General features: G+C 41.6%; 1 protein-coding gene across 2 annotated transcripts; it reads left to right on the top strand.

The window, feature by feature from the left end:
* The first annotated feature begins 3,030 nt into the window (after window positions 1–3,030).
* Window positions 3,031–19,881, top strand: LOC110830507 (apolipoprotein D). Of its 2 annotated transcripts, none has more exons than XM_022065531.2 (6): window positions 3,031–3,323; window positions 6,963–7,088; window positions 7,410–7,540; window positions 11,496–11,587; window positions 16,586–16,678; window positions 17,952–19,881. In XM_022065531.2, the coding sequence occupies exons 2-6, from the start codon at window positions 6,963–6,965 to the stop codon at window positions 18,092–18,094; spliced, it is 585 nt and encodes a 194-aa protein (XP_021921223.1). In that variant the 5' UTR covers window positions 3,031–3,323; the 3' UTR covers window positions 18,095–19,881. The 2 variants fall into 2 exon arrangements, with proteins under 2 accessions (XP_021921223.1, XP_021921224.1); XM_022065532.2 differs by having other exon boundaries at window positions 3,311–3,402.
* Window positions 19,882–20,181: the final 300 nt, after the last annotated feature.

Genomic DNA, 20,181 nt, shown 5'->3' with positions numbered 1-20,181 from the left:
ATGCCGTTAAAGTAATCTCGGTCAGGAAACTTTGTATTCAGGCCGAGACTTGAACCCAGGACCTCCCGAATACAATCATTTGCAGACTGCCAATCGTGCGACAGTGGGAATGTCTGTGTCAGGCGTCTTGTGTGGGTGCGAGTGTTGGATTAAAAATACTGAATAAAATGTTTCGAACGAAAGTTGTAGCTCTTAATGAGACTTTTTTTCCCAACTGTCACATGCACATGGTTTGTTTCTTAATTTGGTGGTAACCAAAATTTCTCTGTGTGCCGCTCTGAGTCACCGGATTTCCATCCAAAATTCTTCGTTTCTTCCCAGTGCGGAATTTTGGTACGGAATAAACTTAGAAGACAGAACAACATTACAGTGGGATGTGGCTCAAGATCGGGTGCTGGCTAACGGACTCGTTAAATAAAAACAATTAAGAAATAATCACAACTACACTTCAGAAATGCGTTCTAGTTAGAGAAAAAAACTTGTAATCTTCGCTTTCAGTGAGAATAAAAGCCGGAAACATGTAGATCTATCATTACGTTGTGGTTATAACCCACTTTTATCAACTAAAAGCACCACCTGGATACCTTTCCACGTATTTATGGTTTATTTAACGTGGTTCTACTCAGTCATCCCGCGTAAATGCCTGAGACGGATTACAGCATCCTTCCCAATTCTTTGTTCACTTATAATTGCGTCACTCGACAGCCTGGGTGTACTCTGGGCTGTAGACTCTACACACCGTTAAACTTATTAGTTCTTATGCTCTCTGACAAAAGGAAGTCGTTCCTCCCTCGGGCGGCTTATTTAAATCGACAAATTCCGGGATCGAATGTTGCGGTCGAGTAGAAGTCCGAGGTTCAGATCTCGACCCGGAGACCGGCTATTCCGATTGAGGAATTTTCGTTGATTTCCTCCAGGCAAATGCAGGTTCCTTGCTTATCCTTTTCAATTAATTAGTCACGAATTATCATTCGACGCGGTGTAGTCTAAATCACAAATAATATTCTTAATGTTAAATTTCTGGTGTTCACAAATGCTTTTAGTTAGAAAGATGCGTGAAATACAAACTTTTTCCCCCCTCTCCTCTTGTTGGTTTGTGCAGTTGCAAAATCTGATCTCTCACCATGCAGGAAGAACAAGGACTGCAGAGGGAATTTCTGGACCTAAGAAATACGAACAAGTGTGGGTTAATCTGATATGTAGCACGCACAGGAAAATTAGAAATACGCGTACAACATTTTCGTTCGAAAGGCTCAAAGCGACTATTAACATGTGTTCTAGAGAACTAGGCTGTGGAGATGGCGATTGGATTAAGCTGGATCAGGGTAGTATAAAGTTTTGGGTACAGTATTGAACCTCCTGGTTTCTTGAAAGAAGAGGATTGTCGGATTGGTTGAATAAACACAGGTGCTGAGTCCCGTCTTACTGTGACATGAACGCAGCGGAAAGGGGATTTCTGTAACGTTCTGTACATAAAGCGACCTACAACCGACACCTTGCGGTTTGTAGTAGCGGTTGACCTTGATTCTGTTGCCAGAAGGCCAGGCAGGTGAACGGTACCTCAGCACGTCCACACAGACTGCCATTCCATGTGTGATGCTGAGATCCTCATTGGCCGTAATGTTCACTGCACCGTCTTGTTTTTGTTGCACCGAAATCATAAAACAGCAAGATACAAATGCTTTTGGAGCGACCTCGAGAGATACAGCACTTTTAAACTCTGAACAATATTACGTTGAGCTGTTTCAATTCCCACTGGAACTGTAATTTGCACAGAAAATTTCTGGTTACTCACGATGCTTATTCACAAAAACTCCGTTCTGGATATTGCTGAGAGATTCTGTGTAATCTCTGTGGTCCGGATTCGCAGCATGTGATTCACCGCTGCAAACAATTTCGACATAATTTGTCTGACGTATGAGACGGTCAGATCCCCTGGCAGGGGCAAATAATTTTCCTTCTAGCCTCTGCGCCAAGACCAGCTCTGGAGCCACCCAGCCACCTATTATCCCCGGGGCTCATAACACCAGTCTCACAGATCCCGAAACTTTCACAAAAGCGGAGAGAAACAGGGAGTACCAATAGTAAACATGCTACCACTTCCCACATTAGCTCGGATAGGTGTACTCTTTGGAGTACACTCATATTTCAATAGTGTTCTTCACGCCACATCGCGTTGGTCCTTATTGCCCCAAGGTATTTATTGTATTTTGTGATACGAGTTCATTGTTTCTGAACAATGAACTGCAACTATGTGTCCTTCAGTTCCGTTGTTGAGCAGCAAAATTCCTGGTCATGCAGGTTGTACACCCCCGTCGGAAAAAAGCGAAAGACAGGCAGGACACACTAGAGCGTGAAGAATACCTACAACTGAAAGCTGCTCAAGTGTTCGAAGCCACATCTAATACAATGTTGCCAACCCTTGTCACGAAAGTGCCTTAACTGCACTGCATATTTATAACTTTCATAGCGATTGTTTCTAATAGCACTTATTATCTCGATATTTGAATAATTTACTTATTTATAATTTATTTAACGACGTTTTCTCAGTAGCTGAGACTATGCAGGGTCGAATGAGAGGATGACAGTGAATAATGAACTGATGCAGACATTGCACTGGTTGGTAAAGATAAAATCGTCAACTTTCCAAATGCATGGCCCAGCCCACAACATGGCTGCATATGCGGTAAATGCAGTTTATGGATTACACAACCTTTTAGTCGTACTTCCGTATGTAATAACGAAATGCTGAGTGGACCAGAAGAGTTCGGTGTCTGTAACACGTTTCGTTGCTTTACTACACTGAACTTGCGTCAAGGTCAGTGAGTGATATATGGAATCCCAGGAAACGCATTGTAACATTTCAGTACACGCAGGATTTGAGGTTCTCACGGCGGTGAGAACTAAGATGGCTGCCTTCTGGGCTGTAGCGATGTGCAGTCTGGTAGAAGTTTACTGACATTTCAGAGGCCTTACTGCCTACGTCTTCATGCCCTGATGATGGAGGCAGCAAGAATATCTGAAACGTTGGTAAACTTCTATCAGATTACACGGTGCTACAGCCCAGAAAACAGCTGAGTACACATTTGCAAGCACTGCTCCCTGTGTGTGTGTGTGTGTGTGTGGATACAGTTACAAGTTTCCTACTACTTAAGGCAAATGAGTGACAGAAGAGGATCTAAAAGGGACACTGACCCTGATATGTGAATGAGGGGAAGGGGGTTTTGGTGACCCACAAACCACCGTTAGACAGCCTCGGCAGCGGCTAGTGGAGCTACAGGAGGTCAGTGAGACCTATTGCAGTGCAGCACAGGATACGCGAGGTAAGAGCTTCTTCACTACTGTTCACTGGCTCTTGGCTTGCTTAACGTCGTGAGACGAGAAGGCAGGCGATCATGAACGGTGAGTAGTGGAATGAATTCAAAGTAGGTGGTCGTAGCCTTCCTCAATCTCGGCATTTGCCTCAGTACTATTAAAACGCTGTCTGGCTAAGATTCAAACGAGTTTCCCAGAGCGTTACATCAACCTTTTACAATAAAACTTGTTTAATTTACGTTGCTGTATCGCACGCTGCAGTTTGGTTGAAACAAGAATGTGACAGGTGTCGTGGCCTGATGATAAATCGTATCGTCAACCAGACACTGCCGGCATCCAGCAGCACACTTGCTCATTCATGTTGATCTTCATTGTGTTCTTTTAAGACGCTGTTTCAGCTGCTTTGGTTATTTATCGTAGAGTAAGGATGACTATAGCCACGGTGGTCTAGCGATTAGAAAGCTGGCCTTGTAATTCTGGGATCTCGGGTTCGATTCCCGGCGGTGCCCGAATTTATAACTTGTGTTGGGCAAGGCCGTGGTCTAGGCAACACGGAGTTTTCCTCCGGGGGCTTCCCCGGTTTCTCCGTGGCATCCCAACAATTACTCCATTCACACACAGAAGAAGGCAATGGCAAACCACTTCTGGATCATCTGCCAAGAACGTATATGAACAGGTCCCAGTCCGAGAAAAGGATGGAAGGATCCTGTTCATATGGACCTGTCATCAGACACAACACTAAATAAAATAAAATAAGGATGACTGCAGGTAGTTAATCGTGGTGGGTGTGAGATGGAACGTTTGAGGCCTATTTTGAAACACTACCTCGAAATTTATTCCGACGGGCTGAATAAAATCAAAAATATCCTCGCTGCAGGTGCCAGAATTCGATTCTGTTACCTTTCGAATGCGGACAGGACGAATTGAAGAACGTGGGTGGCACAGATCCGGAAACGAAAAATAAACCGAAATATTTCGTTGGAATTATAACTGATGTTGCGGAAATAGTTGTGGAACTGGTTTGCGACAGTTCAGTGTAACGCCACGATCAGTCAGGCCAAGATGACGGGGGCCTGAACAAGCAACTGACGTTGGCTGTGTGAGCTTCGTATTAAAAATCTTTGAAGTCCATAGGACGGAGACTTGCGTTAATGTTCATTTCACTGCATTTCAACATCCCAACCTGTATTTCATTACGTAGTCCGGCGCAATGTAAATTAAAAGTAACAAAGACGCGCCTATTACATTTACCCTGTCTGTCTGTCTGTCCGCATTTAATAATTTGACATATCCAGATAGAGTATAAGTCAAACATTCCCATTTCAAGACCAGACACTTCTCTGACCGTCTATCTCGTTGACATTTTACTGACATCGCTGACCTGCTTAAATTAAATGTGTGATTATTATAAATTTGTGTTCATGCCATCAATAAGAAGATATAAGCCACATATGCATTCAAACATATCGACATGCAAGAGACACAGAACACATACATTTGCCTTTACGTCTCTGTTGGTGCGTGCAGTTCGCTTCATTTATCGGTCGTCCTTCGTAATCCTGCCGCTCAAGACACTACAAGGAATTCGTCTGCGTCCTTCTCGTAGTCCTCGGCCACCGTCTTTCCATCCACAATTTGTTCATCTTAATTTATATGAAGATACCGAACTGTATGTCGATTTGATCCTGGTCCTAAGTTTAATGTAAATTCCTAGCAACAGGGAACTTCGGTCTGTAATAGGCCTTGGCTTGCTAGTTGCGGCGAGATCAAAAAGACTCGATGGAATGCCTCCCCTTGCATTTAGAGAGACATTAGAGCTCGTTTTCTGACACGTGTTGTCCGTTTACTGAAGACGATGATAAGGACCGCTAATTCCTCCATCTTCAGGGCATGTAAAACCTGATCGTAAATTTCCTCTCATGAAATAAACCGGGGAGCCCGTGTCTATGATCACTTCCAAATTCAACTCCCCAACTTTAATAGCACGTGTAGACTCGCTCCGACTTCTCTCGTCATTATCGCGTTTGTATTGATGAAAATCTTCTGAATCTCTCTGTCTCTCTTCCTCCCGTGTCCACGATCTTGTTCTTTTTCTCGGGGACATCCAGGTCATTAGCGTGCGAGTGGCCTCCAAGCTGAAGACGTCACTTCGGCCGCAGTGACGTCTAGTTTCGGTTTTCCGCCGAACGATATCTACCCCCCCCCCTCTTAAATACAAAGCACTCCTCTAAAATTACCACGCACGATCTCGCCGATCAAATGAAAATGCAGTCTGTTTCGAACAATGAAACTAAAATCCGCCCACACACAAATTATACGTACCCTACGCTGTTCCAGGTAAGACGACAAGCGATGTAAGCGAAACTTTCATCCAGAGTCATTTCGAATCAGTGTTCTTGTTTCTTCAACGAATGAAACATCAGTTGTTGCTACTCTTCGTAGCTAAAACGATTTGGAGCGTCATATTGGTTAATATTCACAAGATACGCGCCACATTTTATGGTTGTAAACGTTGCTTTAGCCCACCTTGCGCGTTCGACTAACGGTGGGTGCGTATTTACTGTAAGAGAGCAGGACCGAACTACTTTAAGAATTACCCATGACGAAAAGTTTTGTTCATTAGTGATAACGGTTGTCTGAAAACTGACAGAATGTAGTAGGCAGATATCACTTGAGCAATAAAGTATCAGAACAACAATATATTTTGACAGAGCAGTGATATTTCTATTGCGCCTTTAAAACAGTTGGGAAAGAGAATTTCTTCTTTTGATTACCTGTTATGTTACGGTGAGAGAAATCATAAGAACATGTACATGCCAAACTAAACCCGCTATAAGGCTACGACAGCTTCTATCATCATAGCTTTTCTGTCCAACACGACCTGCTTTAGAATAACCACACTCCGTCTTAAAGTAATATGTCCGGAACACCTAAAAGCATTCCAGACTTCCAAAAATTGAGAATCAGTTAATTTACTCGTAATTCATCATGTGGACAAGTGAACGCAGATGGGTGAGAAATGTCTCACGGCCTCGGACTAGATCTTCCGTCCCAGTTCACGCGAAGAGCGCCGTGGACAGCATAGGCGTTCCTCGGAATTACCAAAAGTCTATGACGTCCGCTCTCATTCTGGTAAATTTCTGTCCAATGCTTCCAGCTCTGTCAAGAGCGTCACAGCGTCACGAATAGTTCGTGGATGTGCGATTACCCAAGTCCTCGTGACAAGAGGCCCGTCTGACAGGTTTCGGGGACGACCGATTCACTTGTTCCATCGAGACCGTGGCAAATCCCGTTTTGTTGTTTTCTCAGAAACTCAAATGTTACACTTGCTAATTCATTCTCTTGGTTTAATTTACTTATTTCCTAGCTGGCTTTATTCTATTTCCGCCCTGTCGTCTTCTCAACGCCTGTGACAAGGGTTTCCAAGCCCTCCTTTTCTTTCGCAACACTCCATCGACTTCCCAGACTTTCAACAATCTGCACATTGTCTACTGATTCCAGTGCAAGGCTTTCCACACGAAACTCATTTATGGAAACGTAAACAGTGCCTTAAAAATAACGGGGGTGTGCGCTTACGCTAACGGGAGACATTTCCGGCGCGCTCTGAAACAGTATTTATAGAACTTGTAAATTTTTGTTGCCACAAGATGGTAGGCGGTGAAACAGCTGTAGCAGCGCTCCTTGTGGTGGTTGTGGCAATGACACAGGCCCAGGTTCCCGCGCTCGGTCCGTGTCCAGACATCGAGACCATGCGAAATTTCAACTTACAGAAGGTAAGTAAGAAAAGTGGGATATGTTTGCGGGCTTCAAGGGCTTTGGTTTACTTCGTTCACACCTGAAGTGTATTTTCTTAACAGAAAGAACGCCAAGTAGAATAGAAAACAGCGTTCAGACATCACGTTGTGGTTGGAGAAACGAAAAATTAGACTTCACGCATTCAAAAACCTTGGCCAATGATTTGTTTCACTTTCCTGCTGCTTTGTTCCGGAACCCGTTAGAGAGACAGTAGGGCTCTACCAGTATTCGAACCCTGGTCGCCCAGCCCAGTCAGCCAGCATCCTGGTAACGGTGCGTGCTTGCTCGCTCTGTTGCAGTACCTGGGTCAGTGGTACGAGGCGGAGCGATACTTCGCGCTGTTCGAGTTCGCCGGCAAGTGCGTGGCTGCCAACTACACGGACGCGGGGGATGGACGCATCAGCATCGTGAACCGACAGATGAGCTACCTGTAAGTACTCCGCCAGCCATCCGTTGTCATCCTGAACAGGTTTAAATTCACGGACTGGAAAAACAGTCGGGTACTCTCTCAATAGTCTACGGACCTGTCATCGGAAACACGTCTGCATTGTTCGCCTACCCCATAAACACTAACATGCAGGTGGTCGTACTGTGAGGTCGGTACATAACGGAAAGATGTCACAGAAACGCGACTTACCTAATGAGAATGCAAAAATGAGAAGTAATTTTAAACACAAAACAATTTACTTTTATAGGTTAGCTACTTAAAGATTTATCAGCTCACGGAAGAGATACAAGGTGATGAGAAAAACCGTGTAGACGGGGATCTTGAAGGAAGGTTCTTTTGCCACGAAGATGAACCGACTCTGACTTAGGACGTTCCTTGCCAGAGCGTGCTAGGAAACGTCCTTGAAAATTAATAGGAAGAAACTGAATAAAATCGAAATAGAATTTCATTATACTGATACCGTACTGGGTCCTGCCCATTATCTGAAATACATTCGATATATACGACGTTTCGGGAGTTAATTTTATTTCCGTTTAGCTTACTAGCACAGTAATGAAACCGTACCGGGTTGCCCCATTCGTCGTCATTAATATAAAAATAAAGATTCATACGACGTCACATGACAGAACCTAAGTTACGTTACGTAGAACCCCGGCCGAGGTCTGAATCGCTAATTTATTCTGCCATAAGCTTGCATCACAGCCTATTACTACAACATGCAGCTGCGTTTTGCCACTTACCCTTGGCCACGTACAGTAGTAACAGGCCAGAGACCGATCTGAGTATAGAATTCCAGGTTCTCATGGCGATGTAAATTTGTTGTGCCGCGTAGTCTCATGGTCGCATGCCGACAGCCTAAACCCTGAAGCTTTCAGCACTTCTTCTTAAGACATCCTTCCCAATTTATCATTCATAATCATCATTCCACCTGAAGCGATATAATCTTTGCGGATGAAAACGCCTAGTTAAATCACGAAGTAACAATAAAGACAATTGACTGGAAAAGCACCCAGCATTCTGGTTCCTATTGCAGGTGTAAAGTCGGCCGGAGGATGACGCTAACCACTTGTTGTGTGTTCTGATATGTCATGTCCGTTTGAATGCGTGCAGGCAAGAGATACCCAGAACTTAGCTTCACGTTTGATTCAGTACTTTGAGTAAGCAAAATGAATTAACAGACAAAAGACTGCGTAAAGATAAAACAACTAATGTAAAACTTTTTTTTACGAACTCGTCATACGCCACAATTTATGCTCGTATCGCAGTATAATTTGACTCGCCTTCCACTGCGGCAACTTCTCCGCCACGTCTGTAACGCGTGTGCTAGAATTCAAAGTTTGCAGGCGTTGATTCAACTGCTCGACTCACATGCGAATTTACACAATTTCTAACTAGGTTAGGTCAATGATAGCAAGATGGCCGACGTAACAGGCCTAGATGCGTTTGTTCACACGGCCTCAACTATCGCCAACATTATTATCGACAGTTCGAATTCCGTTGTGGTCACGGAAGTTTATCCTTGTTTCTTGGTGAAGATACACATTTACGACGGAATGATGCATCCTTCGAACAGAAAGTCTACCGGCTGTCTCAGCCAGATCTTTGTCAATTAAAGTAGTCCATGATACAGCCTAGAAGTTGACAAGCTGATATTAGCTCAGCTGGTAAAGGTGTATGTTAAACGCCGTAAGACCGCAGCTATACAATACATTCAACCGATTTAATATAATCCACATCCTTATAATCTCGTATATTTAAAATCAAATGTTACAGTTTTCTCCCGTCTACGACTAGGTTTACCAATTATACTTTTATCTTGAGGTTTCGGAGAAAATCTACTACTGGTGACACATAATTGTACTGATTCCTTGTATAGTTAGTAAACGTTGGTGAGTGTCTCTTTAAAATACTCGCTTCCTGCATTAAAACGTATCTGAATTATGCCATGCCCGGAAACACTGCTGGAAACATTTTTGCCTCATAGCTTGAAATTCCCTAAAATAATTTAAAATTATATAACTGCAAATACATTTTTAATTTCAGGAACATTAAATGTCATACGGAACAAATCAAACAAATCGAGCAATGACAGCGGATTTTTGAACCCTGGAAGTTGTTAACTCCTTCTTGTACTAAAATTATCCTACCGAAATGTCTGAGATGGCGCAATGTCATGATCAAACACAAACAAGCCTTGCCAGAATTTTCTTTCTTGAAGGGGTGTGGGGTTTCTTGGCCGGTTGTTTAGAGGAAGAAATCTGCAACCGGCAGCTAACGTTTCGGTCTCTGAGTCTCCAGAGAATTCCATTGGGGACTGCGGAAGGAACTGGAAGACCGATTTCCCATCACAAGTTAATGTTTTACTAGAAAATCAGACATTCTGTTTTGCTGAAAATTTTTAGTAGATTTAGTCTCTCCTCGTTTCCTTTTAGTCCCTGACATCTCACGTCATTTTGCTGCACACTTTCATGTTTCGACAAAACCGATATCGTCGTTACCTTTATTCACGTTGTACTTTGTTATTTTTTATCGATCGACGATAATTTCCCAGAGTTGTCGGGCGGCCAGAAATTTAGTCGTCTGTAACATCTTCCCACCCATCCTGAAGTAGTTAGCTTCTGTGTACGATTTGAGGTTTTCACAGCGGTAAGTATGAAGATTTCTGTCTTCTGGGTTTTTGCGCTGTGTAGTCTGGTCGATGTTTACCAACGTTTCAGAGGTCATACTGCCTCCATCATCAGGGCGATGAGTATGAAGATTTCTGTCTTCTGGGTTGTTGCGCTGTGTAGTCTGGTCGATATTAACCAACGTTTCAGAGGTCATACTGCCTCCGTCATCAGGGCGGTGAGTATGAAGATTTCTGTCTTCTGGGTTGTTGCGCTGTGTAGTCTGGTAGATGTTTACCAACGTTTCAGAGGTCATACTGCCTCCATCATCAGAGTATGAAGATGTCCGTCTTCTGAGTTGTTGCGCTGTGTAGTCTGGTCGATGTTTACCAACGTTTCAGAGGTCATACTGCCTCCGTCATCAGGGCGGTGAGTATGAAGATTTCTGTCTTCTGGGTTGTTGCGCTGTGTAGTCTGGTAGATGTTTACCAACGTTTCAGAGGTCATACTGCCTCCATCATCAGAGTATGAAGATTTCTGTCTTCTGAGTTGTTGCGCTGTGAAGTCTGGTCGATGTTTACCAACGTTTCTGAGGTCATACTGCCTCCGTCATCAGAGTATGAAGATTTCTGTCTTCTGGGTTTTTGCACTATGTAGTCTGGTCGATGTTTAACAACGTTTCAGAGGTCATACTGCCTCCATCATCAGGGCGATTCATCTTCTAATTAGCTTCTATTTTCCTCACTGTTCCCTCTCCTTTTAACATTTTTTGAACGGGAGACGAAGTCTCCTCTTGCTCCACTGAAAATTTAATGCCTACTTTCCGTTGCATCTATTAATAAACCATGTTATATACTAGGCAAGTACTTCGCCAAAGAAACCTGCTGTAATCACACCTAACAGAATCCCAGCTACCTTTTTAACATAAGACTGCAGAATATCGTAGTCGCATATTCCAATACGCGCCATCTATGCTGCTTTGTCAGCTGATGTAGCAACACATCAGTCCAGTTATTCAACTGTCCAACATCGCATATGTTTCTCATTCCCCTCGAACGCTCTACGTGCCCTGTCATGTTCATCTTATCCTCCGCCTTCATTTGATTTTATCAGTTACCAGTACTTTTACGTAGTTTTTAATTGTGTCATTTTTATTGTCCTTTGTTACTAAGTGTCTTTTGTTCGAAATGCTTTACAGCTATACTTTGTTCTCAAATGCCCTCAAATTCAGGTGAATTCAGAACAGGGACATGGGTTCAATGCTCTCAGTGTGGTTTTCTGTGTCGGACTGCAAGTATATCCTTGTACGATCCTCCGATGTGTGTTCGCAGGACGGGTATACGTTCCATGATTGAAGGTGAAGTCCGTATGACTGGGCGAACCGAGGAATCGAAACTCAGCGTCAAATTCCCGTCATTGCCAGGTACGTACCTGCTCATATCGCACTGTAATGAAACTGAGGGAACAGCCATCTAATGGCGAGGAACCTCAGACATGTGCTGAGCACGAACTCAGCAGACAATTATACACTCTCATATGAAAATTGAAATGCTGATCACTGCTTAGGGTGTGATATTATTGCTCTAAATGTGCATGCGCGAATTGAGGATAAGTGTGATGATATAAAACGGCAGCTTTCATGAGGAACTAGAGCGTCTATTCAGTCAATTTCTTAAGTAGTACATGAAATTTTTGGGGGGAGTTCAATGTGGAGGCAGGAAGGTAAGCTATTAAGAGTGAGGCTGACAGCTCACATGAAAATAATAACGATAATGGGGTTAGTATAGTACAGTTTGCCACATAAAATGATACAATTATCAAGAGTACAAAGTTCCCATATCACAAAATTCGTAAATACACTTGGGATCCTCCTGATGGAAACATAGAACCAGACCGAAGTAAAGCATATTTGGTGTCAGTTTCACTGGGGCAGGTCTTTCTCAGAGTCCTTCGGTTTTTCCCCATCAATATCACTCCACCGTCGCTCCATATTCACTCGCGTATCATTTAAAGGATTGACAAAGGACCAGTGGCCGCATTTCCACATAGAAACAGTCTCGCCCTATCATAGCAAAGAAAGATGTCCGACAATACTGACCTCTGGTGGCTTCAGAACTACTTCGGCAGAGGCTATCACTAAGCAAACACTTGATATGCAAAGATGATATCAAGAATCTCAAAGTTGCAGACGTTAAGGAACATTATAAGGGCAAAATTTTAAGCAATGGAAAACTTGGATAACAATGTGAACAACAATAGCGCATGGGAAAATATCAGAGAGAATACACAAATTTCGTAGAAACCGTAAGTCATTACGAGTTACACCACCATAAACGGTGGTATGATGAATGTAAATAATATGGATAATGCTAGTAGAACTTTTAGGAACAAAAGAAGGAAACATCTGAAAGAAATAATTTATGAGCTTAAAACACAGAGTAAAATAAAAGAGACATGTACAGAGGAATGCATAGATTTAAGAAGGGTTAACATCCTAGAAGTAATTAGGTAAAAGATTAAAATGGTAATATGCTTTCAGATTCCCAAGAATTACTTTCGTCAACTACTGAATGTCGATGCAGTTATTGATGTTAGGTACACTGAAATATATACAGATGACCCATCGGTATCCAAGTACAGGTAGCCCTCGATTTACGCCGGGGATGCGTTCCTGGACGAACCGGCGTAATTGGAATCGGCGTAAATTGAAACTCTTTTATAACGTAAATCAATCGGAAGTCAATCACATGCATTCCTAGCACCCAAACATTGACGAGTAATATAATGGCATCACGTTTAAAGCTCTGAAATAACGTAAATAAAATTAAGGGAATTTAAAAACTATACACTTACAATCGGCAATTCGTTGGTCCTCGCGATTGACTGCGATTCTTTCATGTGATTGATGTGTACAATCATCTCTGCTGTTATGCGATAGCTGCATTCATGTAAGACGCCGACCTATAGAAAATCGTGTAGTAAAAATAACCCCGGTACCTCCGCAGAGATTAAATTAGTCCTTTGAAAGTTTTAAGCGCCAGAAATGAAATTGCATAACAGCAAACTTGCATATGCAAAAGTTCGCATTTCACAAACAGATTTTACCGATTGGTCGATCTCATTGGAGCAAATTCGCGTTAACGAAACATACGTAATTGCAGAGGTGACTGTATTTATAATTTTTATTCAAAATCAGCGATGTAAGAATTACGATTTAGTACGAGATACATTGTAAAACGTTATAAATAATGGTAAAATATATTTTGTTCACTTTTTGTCTTGCTGGTTTCGAAATCGGCGTTATTCTGAATCGGCGCAAATCGAATGCTACCTGCATAGCTTTTCTGAGGTTGCAATTAGTGTTGAAAACTTTAAATCAGGTAATATTCAAATTCCAATAGAAATTATCCAAGCAGGTGGTAATTCATTACATTCTGAGAGTAACAAACTTTTTAATTATATTCTGAATAGGCAAGCAGTACTAGAGAAGTGAATTACTAGATTATTGTATCTATTTACAAAGAAGAGTGGTAAAACCGACTGTTGTTATCATCAAGGGTTATTACTGTTATAAACTACATACACAATTTTAACCAGAATTGTTCTGTCAATGCCACACATAGATGAAATTATTGGGAATCAACAGATTTTGACATATTCAATCACATATTGGAGAAAAACATCAATCCAATTTGACCTTCTATCAATTATTTACAACTGAATAATCTTCATGATTAGTTGGGCAGGAAGTATTTTAAAACATTACTAAAATAATACACCAATGAAACTATTTGAGTTGATTAAACTGTTTAACAGAAACAAATTTCATGTCTGATGAATTTTGTGTGCCCTGGTGACACTTCTTCTCATCTGGCAAAATTGCTGCTGCCTGTTTTGAATATTCGAGGCCACAACCTATCCTACGAAATTTAAATTTCTTTTGTGAATTATTGCCTGGATCAGGATTTTTCTTGTGTCCCACAAAACAAGACTGATACGCACATACATTATATTTCAGAATAGAGTATGAGAGCAATTCTGAATTCTGAGCACATTATTTATCATATGTCATTACATCTTTGGTGTAAATTACAAGTGCTGTGAGACCTGAGTAATTGAAGTATGGAAATTGTCATTCTTTGCAATATAAAAAAGAGCATCTTATTTCACCTCAATTATCTGAGAAATGGCTGAAACTGCAATTTTAGTATTAATACTGTCAAGAGTCCTCCTTTTCATGGAAAAGTTTACAGGCTCATACTTGCATCTGTCTAAGAGTCCTGAGACATGTGACATTATACACCCCAACTATTGGCTAGCTTACAAATACTGTGAAATTTTGTGGTAATATTTGACTTAAAATACATCTTATGCTTCTTATATTATGATTCAGGAAATAAATATACCTTTGAAGATAATTAACAGGACTCTTAATGTGCATATGCTAATTCTAAAGGGATTATACTCTTTGCATACAAAGTTCTATACAATTTGGTGATATTAAGGTCCACTAATTTTTCTTAAACTTCTTTTAAATTTATGTGACTGACCAAGATACTACAAAGAAAAACAAAGTCGTCACTAAGCACCCTGAAACGTAGGTAAAATTCTACAAAACATCAGAGAAACATCCCAACGGAAATGTCATTAAACTGCTGGGAAAAATAAATACGCAACGGAACTTGATAAATCCATTGACAATTGACGGTTGATATATTTATGAACAATGTTAACAAATATCAACTCCATTCAAGAGGAAATTAAGAGGATACCAAATTCGTGGAATGCTTGCTACCATGTTCAGAATCTTTTATCGTCCTGTCTGACCAGCAGAATACCACAGTTTAGACTCGAAATTCAGCGTTAATTTCACTTACTGTTCATGTGTACTTTGATGCAATCTTGCGCAGTGACACCACCCACCATCCTGGCACATTACCTCATATCAACTACTTCACTACCCTCTCCAGGTCTACCAAACCAATCAAAACTAGAACTTGACAGTGGTACCAACAAAAATAGCCCCAGATGAGCATTAGTTCGGGAGCCCAAACTTAAAAAGCAAAAATTTAAAAAGATCGAAACTATACGTGCATCTAGATAGCTCTCCTCTGGGTTGTAGAGCCGTGGGCACTACAAGAAGTTCTGAAACTCTGATAATCTTCTACCAGACCACACGGCGCTATGACCAGTAAGGCAGCCATATTTGTGCTCAATGTGAGAACCTATAATCCTACTTTAATTGTATCTGTTTTCTTGCATGGGTTGAAATCTGGTGTCTCACGTTGAAGTGGTTTGAGAACGGGGAACTTACGAGAAAATCTGGACTTTAGAGGGATGAATCGACGGCAGACTTGTGCATAATTCTATGATCAGCTCATGCACTGTTCGTTCGCCCAAACCCCGTCACAGCGCCACACTATCTCCACCACTAATTTGGGTTTTAAAACGGGGGTTTGGTGAATTGGAACTTCCTTTCCACTCACAGTATCTCCAGCTCAGCGCAACATTTTGCTGTCTACGCACCTATCTGTGTACTCAGTAACTTCGTGCTCTGTGACCAGCCTCGATATTATATTCAAACTGAAGCGCGTGTATTATTAAAAGTGTGCGGAAACCATTTCCTGTAAAAAAATCTGGGCGGAGGTCGACTAGCGAGCTGGCGTATTACAGGTGAACTCGCTTTGGAAATGCGTAGGTAATTTCTTTCCACGGCCTTTCGATTACGCAATGGGAGGGTGGCGGGATTTTACTGTAGTCTTCAGATACTATCAAGGTGATCGAATCAATAAGTATGAGATAAGAATACGGAGGATGAGAGATGCATACAACATTTTGGTTGGGAAGCCTGGAAGGAAGAAGTCTCTCGAAAGACCAAGGGGTAGATGGAAGAATGATATTAAAGTGTATCTTGGGGAAACTGGATTTGGGGCGTGGACTCGATTAATATGACTCAGAATTTAGACATGTGGACACTGTAATCAACCTTCGGACCCCATAAAAAGCGGGAAATATCTTGATTAGCTGTGTGACTTTCAGCTTCTCAAGAGGAACTCTGCTCCATGGAGTTAGTTTCTCCAGAATCCTTACCTGCACCGCGCCAACATCGAAACGTACATGAGTTTAACCCAAGATGTTCATTCTTCGGGCCCAAACATAAAATATTTCAAAGCCGAGTACTTTTAATGCATGATGGCTCAATGTGGAAGTACTGTCCGTCCGTCTATCAGTGGAACTTGCCTTTGCATCGTACAAACGTAGTTAACTACGTAACATGAATAGTATTACGTAAAACGTTTTTGGATGTGAACAAACTCTAAGAAACTCAAAGGAAAATGTCTGATTCTGTGCAGTGCGATTATGTATGCAGCTGTTTTTGAATCAGCAACAATGACTATCAATGTCAATTCCATTGTTGCAGTGCTGGTGGACGCGCCGTACTGGGTCCTGGGTACGGACTACGAGAACTACTCTGTCGTCTGGTCCTGCTCGAACTTCGGTCTCTTCAGCACTCGTGAGTTCGCTGTCAGTCAGTAAAGCCTCTTAGTTATATTCCTGTAAGAGTTTAAAGCTATCATTGTGACAAAAGTGACGGGCAATTAGTCACGTCAATTCGGATTAAGAGTATGTCAGGAAACTTTTCCTATATACATTTCACCCACGCACCATTACGCCTACAAGCCATTTCAGCTACCTTTCGCTCTTCCGACGACCATTTCGTCTATTCCACTTCGCCTGTATTAGACATTCGACTAAACAATATCCTTGAATTTTATGTATGGCTAAACTGAATACTTGCATTTCATCTACATCCTGAAAAGCTGCTATAAGTAAAGCATGTCTGTATATAATCTATGTGTTTGGCTATTTACGTATTTCGATAGACAAAGAGACAGTAAGATATAAAATTATATTCTGTGCAGTTACTTCTCATTACGTTAGGTTAGCGCTTTAGTTAGATTTATGATTTGTATTAGGTTCGTTTTGTTACTCGGGGTTTTATTATTGTACTTTAATTGTTATTAGGTTAAGTTAGGTTAGGTTAGTTAGGTTAGGTAAGAATATTGGTTGGGATTTTATTATAGTATTTATTTTATTTATTTAGTGTTCTGTCTGACGACAGGTCCATATGAACAGGATCCTTCCATCCTTTTCTCGGATTGGGACCTGTTCATATACGTTCTTGGCAGATGATCCAGAAGTGGTTTGCCATTGCCTTCTTCTGTGTGTGAATGGAGTAATTGTCGGGATGCCACGGAGAAACCGTGGAAGCCCCCGGAGGAAAACTCCGTGTTGCCCAGACCACGGCCTTGCCCAACACAAGTTATAAATTCGGGCACCGCCGGGAATCGAACCCGATACCCCCAGGATTACAAGGCCAGCGTTCTAACCGCTAGACCACCGTGGAATTTTATTATAGTACAGCCGTAAAAATGTAACAAACACTACCGAGTTTTTGATTATTTAACGATACCTAAATAATTGCGTATGTTGTGTCGTTATGACCGGATTGTTCTAAATGATTAACTGAAAAGGGCTTGGAAGGATGCGGTCTGACGTATTTTGAGGAGGTATTGCATACATTTCCTGAAGTGACTGAAGGATACCACAAAAAGATCAGTCAGGATAGATAGCCTGTCTCTATACTGAGATTGAAACCTCCTGAAAGCTCCCCAGTACGGGCAAATGTAGAAACTGTCATCAGAGAGGCCACGACCACTGCCCCCTAGTAACGCTTCATAAACTCTGCAGGTGACACAGCGTTCAATCAATTCTTTTATTTTCAGGCAACGCGTGGATTTTGACCCGAAGTCGACACCCGACGCTGGAAATCATGGAGAAAGCGTATTCCGTCGTTGACAAACACGGAATAAGTCGAGCGTACTTCATTCGCACTGACCACAAGAACTGTCCAAACACGTGGCATTGACACGTGGTACACTCATCTGCGCAGGTCTTCGGAAGATCTGCTGCAGAATAATGGATTGACTGCAACACATCGGTTTGAGCAATCACGTGTTTACCTTGCGTAACAAATTCACAAAACGTTAAATGGCTTGCCTTTCATCGATCGATGCATCTGAACGCCTTCGCTACTGAAGTTTACAGCAGGTAGGCAACTGAAAATACCATCAAAATTCACGTTCTTTTTCTTCGCCGACTACAAACTGAACTACAAGATGGAACTTAAATTCTGACGACAGAAAGGTGCAGGCTGTCAATCTGCACGGCATCTGCACCTGCTCCAGTCCCTGTGATGGTTCTGGCCTGTGGAGCGCCTTCTTTCCTCAGCTGCTTTGGTCGTGCTCTTCCTCAGTCACCTCGTGAGGTCCAGTTAGCTATGTTAAACTCCTTTTGGCCACTTCCTTCCTTCTTCCCACTCATTCTTCTTGTTGTTGCATAGAATTAGTTTCGAAGCCCCAATTATTATTAATTTCAAGCAGTCCTCATATGAATTGTAAATTGTTCATCCTGTGCAATAAGGACCTAGTCATCTGCGAAGTTTAGTGTAAACCGGTAAGTGCCATTTATTGTGCCAGCCTTCGCTCATTTACACGAAGTCCATTAGTCAATATTAAGCTTCTTGTTGCAGCAAAGGCGCTGGAAATATTACCCCATGTCTCACAAAATTATATTATTCCACAAACCTCTTAATTAATTCAATATTCTCTGGATTTATCTTTAATGTTTTCAAAATTTCTTGTACTTTACATATTGGTCTGGAGTCACAAGCCTTATCCAGACCAATAAAAGCAAACGATTTACTAAACTGTCTAGACGAGGATGTCCCTGGTCGAAGACAACTTTGATTTTGCTAGGTTGCGATATATCGCACTCTGTCTCCCGTACTTCTTCTGTTTCACACTGTTACGTTTCTTCAATATCGACGTGACGTAACTTATCTCCATCTGTCTGGTGTTCTTCTTTGCTGGTAAGAATTAGTATATAAATATGGTTTATTCCCTGTTAGCTCCGCATGTAGTTAAGCCGCCAAGTCCAGGTGATAATCTGTTTTTCATGTAACAAACACCTTCAGATAATTTCCCTTCTGTAAAAATTAATTCTCTGCGTTCAGCACAGGCGAGTGGCGCTGTAATCTGATACTGGGTTCGTTCAGGAGAGTCTCAGTGGTTTTCCCGAGCGAGATTAATTCGGTTCTAGAAACGTCCTAACAGACAATATGTTTCTTGATATTTTCTCTCCCAGGTCAGATTCAGTAATTATTTTCAGTTCGAAGTCTGTTCCTTTGTTTATAATCCTACCACTTCTCAGCTGTACTGAATATTTTGTCGTAAATGAGGAGTACAAACTTTTCAAAAAATTAGATTTGAAGTAGTCCAGATGGCATCACTTAATGTAGTGCTCGAAGGAACTTCAATGAACATAAACGATGCGGATGGCAGAGCAAATATCAGGAGGGGACGCCTATGTTACGTGATACGACACCAAACACAACCGTCTCCAAACTGATCACACTGGACTGACGCTGGAGGAGTTAGGAGTATGTAAGCTCATTATTGCACATTTTGCTTCTAGTTTGTTTGTTTGTTTGTTTGTAATTTATTGGTTGTGTATTCAATGTTATTTATTCCTTTTGTTACAGATTAATTAATGTTACTGTGACAGATATTTATTTTTACTTTACTGATTGTCATTAAAATGCTGCATTTGATTCAAAACAATATTTTGTTTTAATAAATCAATTGGAAATAATAATTATCAGTCGATGATTTAATGAATTAATGAATACTGGTGATTACTTCGTAAATGTTGAGTTCAGTTGCCAGTTAATGTTTAGTAATACGAGAACAATTAAACTGCATAGTGGAGGCGGGGGGGGGGGGGGTGAAGACCTGAGTCAACTGAAAGAGCTTCGGACGACAAGTACCTCACACCGACAAATGACGGACGATTCCTGTGGTTAGGGTGCAGTCTTCCTCAAGAGAAGTTGCCTGTTTTCCTCGGGTACCTTCCTTAACAAATTAGAATACAATTCAGGAGGAAATTAGGAACAAT

The sequence above is a fragment of the Zootermopsis nevadensis genome, unplaced genomic scaffold, assembly GCF_977971745.1.
Source record: "Zootermopsis nevadensis isolate Lab colony 2312 unplaced genomic scaffold, Znev_1.0 Znev_ptg000002l, whole genome shotgun sequence".
Classification (NCBI taxonomy): domain Eukaryota; kingdom Metazoa; phylum Arthropoda; class Insecta; order Blattodea; family Termopsidae; genus Zootermopsis; species Zootermopsis nevadensis.
The sequence above is the reverse complement of the archived record's forward strand: the minus strand, read 5'-3'. Positions and strand labels throughout refer to the sequence as shown.